The 4,434-nt window shown below is 47.0% G+C and overlaps 1 protein-coding gene across 1 annotated transcript; it reads left to right on the forward strand.

Moving 5' to 3' along the window:
- The first annotated feature begins 2,400 nt into the window (after positions 1-2,400).
- On the forward strand, positions 2,401-4,221 carry LOC107283411 (potassium voltage-gated channel subfamily A member 3-like). The gene has a single exon (XM_015811304.1). It carries the CDS (start codon positions 2,401-2,403, stop codon positions 4,219-4,221), a length of 1,821 nt encoding a protein of 606 aa, XP_015666790.1.
- Positions 4,222-4,434: the final 213 nt, after the last annotated feature.

The raw sequence follows: 4,434 nt of genomic DNA on the forward strand, positions 1-4,434 counted from the left end.
ATTTGACCTGTATCAACACAATTCATTCTTTTTTGCCTCTGTACTAAAGTTTAGATGATGCGGAGTGTGATGTCAGTTGTTAAAAGATAATTGGAATGGGTCCAGGAAATTGCAGGTTGGTAAGCATATGGCTTGTTCTGAACTGCTATGAAAGTTTTATTAAAGACTGAATGAACAAACAGACAGAAAAACAAATCTTACTGAAGAATCAACATGAATTTGCCAAGATAAGCCCTGCCCCAGTAGCCTTTTACAGTTCTTTAAAATTCTAAGAAACTGAGGATAGCCTGCTATGACCCAATGCATTTTATTTATTTTAATTTTGATAACAATATATCTGCTGTATAAAGTGGTCAGCATCTTCCATCCAGCATTCTGTTCCCACTGGGGATATCACCTGGATATCCACCAGTTGAACATAATCTCAATATTTCCTGCCTGCTTATAGCAAGAGACCTTCAATTCTCATACTGGAGGTAATTTAGATTTATTCTGACCAATAGTAACTTCTAATATTATTTGCCATAAATGTGTCTAATCCCCTCTTAAAAATAGTCAAGGAGCAGCAATCATTATCTTCAATAGGGATTTCCTCTGTTTTAAGTAAAATTAAAATTGAATTAACATAGTTTCGAATTTGTCTTGTTTTTCCCATTCTTCATGTTTCAATGTTATGAAAGAGAACCTTTCCTGATCCACTTTTTCCACGCTTGATATAATATATCTTGTTTCTTCTTATTTACCATTCCTTATTAAGCTAAAACATATCTGGTAGTCATGGATATCATAATTTTTCTCCATGCTCTCAAATTAATAGCTCTGCCAGCTATATAATTTTGCTTTTATCAGCAAGTTGTCACCAATTATAAAGATTAATCTAAAAAAGAGGAGAGGTCTGTGGGTGCTTATTTTTACCCCCAAAGTGGAGAAGATGTAAGGAAAACCAGACATTTATTACAAAGGTTTTAGGCAAAAACTCACACTAAATGGCAGTTTCTAGACCACTTTGGCTGACAGCTAAAAGGATAAGGGTTAGATCTGGTTAATACTTTCTCTGGTGACCATCAAGAAATTAGACAGAGAAAAGTCTAATAAAAGTACCCTGGAACAAGGCAATGGATTCTAACAGCTACATGATCACAGAAAATAGACCGCAACTCAGGGGAGTCTTTACCTTTAAGACAAGTTATGCACTTGTTAATCATGAGGAAAATAGGATTCTGAAGAAGCTGCCTAATGTATTTTTAGCCTATCTACAATACAGTAATACAGACACTGGGTTTGGACCATAAATTAACCACGCAGCCTTGGTTCTTACAATAGCATCGGACTAGAATCTCTTTGGCTGTTCTATTCTGATTCAATGGATTGTGCAAACATAGCCAGACAGCAACCAACTCTCAATCTTTTTTAAACGAATCCGTGAATCATTTAGAGATAATGGAACTCAGGATCGAAGTCAGTACCCCCACAAACCAAGATGCTGATTGGAGGAAAGCATAGTTTTGTAACAGGTGGGAATGAAAGAGCAATGTGCTGGGAGAGAGTCTGCAGTGCAAGACGGGTCCCCCTCCCATCCTCGAGACTGTGTGACCTTGCAAGGGTCATTGCCTGCCCACCCAGCTCTGACAAACCTTGCAAAGAAGCTGCCCCAGGACACCGCCTCATCGTCCTTGTCTCCAACCAGATCCTATTGCGTTACAGCCGTTGGGCAGCAAGCAGACTTGGGCTAAGCTTTCTTTTAGAAGGCCATCCCGAGGAGGTGCGAGCCTCTGTTACTCAACCACCCGTTGTTTTTCACGTCCCCTACATGGAAGGAAAGGGCGCGGGCTTTTGAGAAGCGCCGAAGCTGATGCGCTGGAAGGGGACGCTTACCCAACGCGGTCCTGCGCGCCTATATTTGGAGGTAACCCTTTCTGGGCACCGAGACTCAGAGGGACTTCCTGCAAAGTAAGGATTACAATCGCAGTCGCCGCCCACGGGATGGACTCTTGCATTCTCCCCTCTCTCGCCTGCTCTCTCAGTAACGTGTTGCTCCCTCGCTTTGACCTGTATAGCAGCCAAGCGGGCGCCCGCGCCGGGTCTCCCTAGCGCTGCAGGCTGCTCGCTCGGCGCTCTCACGAAGGAGAGACGGGAGAAAGAGACCCCTCCTTCGTTCCAGAACAGAGCGCTCCCCTTGCTCGTCTCCTTCTCCTCGCTCCTACAGGAGGGCAACCGCGTGGGCGATGGCGGCGCCGACGGAGTGACTGGAAAGGCGGGAGAGGCGGCAGCCAGCCTGCGAGGATGTTTTGAGCCGGGCGGTGGCCGTGGAGCTGGGCGGGTCGCTCTGGCCGTCCGCCTGGGGTCTCGCTTGGGCGGCTGCCGGGGAAACAGGCTCCCCTCCGCGCTCTTGTTACATTTATGGACGAGCACCTGAGCCTTCTGCGCTCGCCGGCCGCCCCGTCTTCCTGCAAGCATTCGAGGGGCGGCAGCAGCAGCAGCAGCAGCGTCGGCGGCGTCGTGGGAAGCAGCCACCATAACCTGGGCTACAGCGAGCAGCTCTTCCCCGAAGGCACGCTTTCCGCCCCCGAGGAAGGGCAGGAAGAAGAGGAGGACGGCGACGGGGACGAGGAGGAAGACGAGGACGGGGAGCTGGAGGGTGGCATGACTGTAGTGGCTGGAGAGGACCCTCTGATCGATGAAACCCAACATCCCCATGCCCTGCTGGGAGGGGAGCGCTATGACCACCCTCTTGCCCATACCCTGCCTCCCCACAGTCATCACCAAGTGGGCACCGGTGGAGAGGAGCACGAGTGTTGTGAGAGGGTCGTGATCAACATCTCAGGGCTGCGCTTTGAGACCCAACTCAAGACACTGGCCCAATTCCCAGAGACACTGCTGGGTGATCCCCGCAAGAGGATGCGCTACTTCGACCCTCTTCGCAACGAGTACTTCTTTGACCGCAATCGGCCCAGCTTTGATGCCATCCTTTACTATTACCAATCTGGAGGCCGTATCCGCCGCCCCGTTAATGTGCCCATTGATATCTTTTCAGAAGAAATACGTTTCTATCAGTTAGGTGAAGAGGCCATGGAAAAATTTCGAGAAGATGAAGGTTTCATCCGTGAGGAGCAGAGACCTCTGCCTGAGAAGGAGTTTCAGCGCCAGGTGTGGCTCCTTTTTGAGTACCCAGAGAGTTCCGGACCAGCTCGGGGCATTGCTATTGTGTCTGTTTTAGTCATCCTCATCTCCATTGTCATATTTTGTCTAGAAACCTTACCTGAGTTCAGAGATGACCGTGACTATGATAGTGCTGCAGGAACATTTGGGACTGGGAGTAGTCCTTTTGTGACTGATGTTTTCACCAATATTTCTTCCCCAGCTACATCTATGGTATCATCCTTCACTGACCCTTTTTTTGTGGTGGAGACTTTGTGCATTATCTGGTTCTCTTTTGAGCTGCTTGTCCGCTTTTTTGCTTGTCCCAGCAAGCCCACCTTCTCTAAGAACATTATGAACATAATTGACATTGTGGCCATTATACCTTACTTCATCACCTTGGGCACTGAACTGGCTGAGAGGCAGGGGAATGGACAGCAAGCAATGTCTCTGGCTATTCTCAGAGTCATCCGGCTAGTAAGAGTCTTCCGTATCTTCAAGCTCTCTCGGCACTCCAAAGGGCTGCAGATCTTGGGGCAAACTCTGAAGGCCAGTATGAGGGAACTGGGCTTGCTCATTTTTTTCCTTTTCATCGGTGTTATCCTCTTTTCTAGTGCTGTCTATTTTGCAGAAGCTGATGATCCCACTTCAAGTTTTAGCAGTATCCCTGATGCCTTTTGGTGGGCTGTGGTAACCATGACCACTGTGGGTTATGGTGACATGCATCCCGTCACTATTGGAGGCAAAATAGTAGGATCTCTCTGTGCCATCGCTGGTGTGCTAACTATTGCCTTGCCTGTTCCAGTCATTGTCTCCAACTTCAACTACTTTTACCACCGGGAAACAGAAGGGGAAGAACAAGCTCAGTACATGCACGTAGGAAGCTGCCAGCATCTCTCCTCCACTGAGGAGCTGAAGAAAGCTCGTAGTAATTCCACTCTCAGCAAGTCGGAGTACATGGTGATAGAAGAGGGAGGCATCAGCAACAGTGCATTCAAACAGGCTGCTTTTAAAACAAACAACTGCTCTGGCACAAACAATCCCAACTGCGTGACTATTAAAAAAATCTTTACGGATGTTTAAAATCTTTTCGCAGAGGTTGAAAGAAAATCACAGGAAGTCTGCGTAATCAGTATTTGTGAGGAACATGCATCATTGTCAGTCTTTGTGCTCTTGTTTAGTACATATACTTTTCTGGTCCTTCCTTCTGAAGATAAAATATTTTTTTAGAAGAACAAAGAACCAAGCAGATATTAAGAAAGAAGGTAGATAAGCTAACACAAGGAATGTGTTGTT

This window comes from Protobothrops mucrosquamatus, unplaced genomic scaffold, assembly GCF_001527695.2.
Source record: "Protobothrops mucrosquamatus isolate PMUCROS unplaced genomic scaffold, P.Mucros_1.0 scaffold39, whole genome shotgun sequence".
NCBI lineage: Eukaryota > Metazoa > Chordata > Lepidosauria > Squamata > Viperidae > Protobothrops > Protobothrops mucrosquamatus.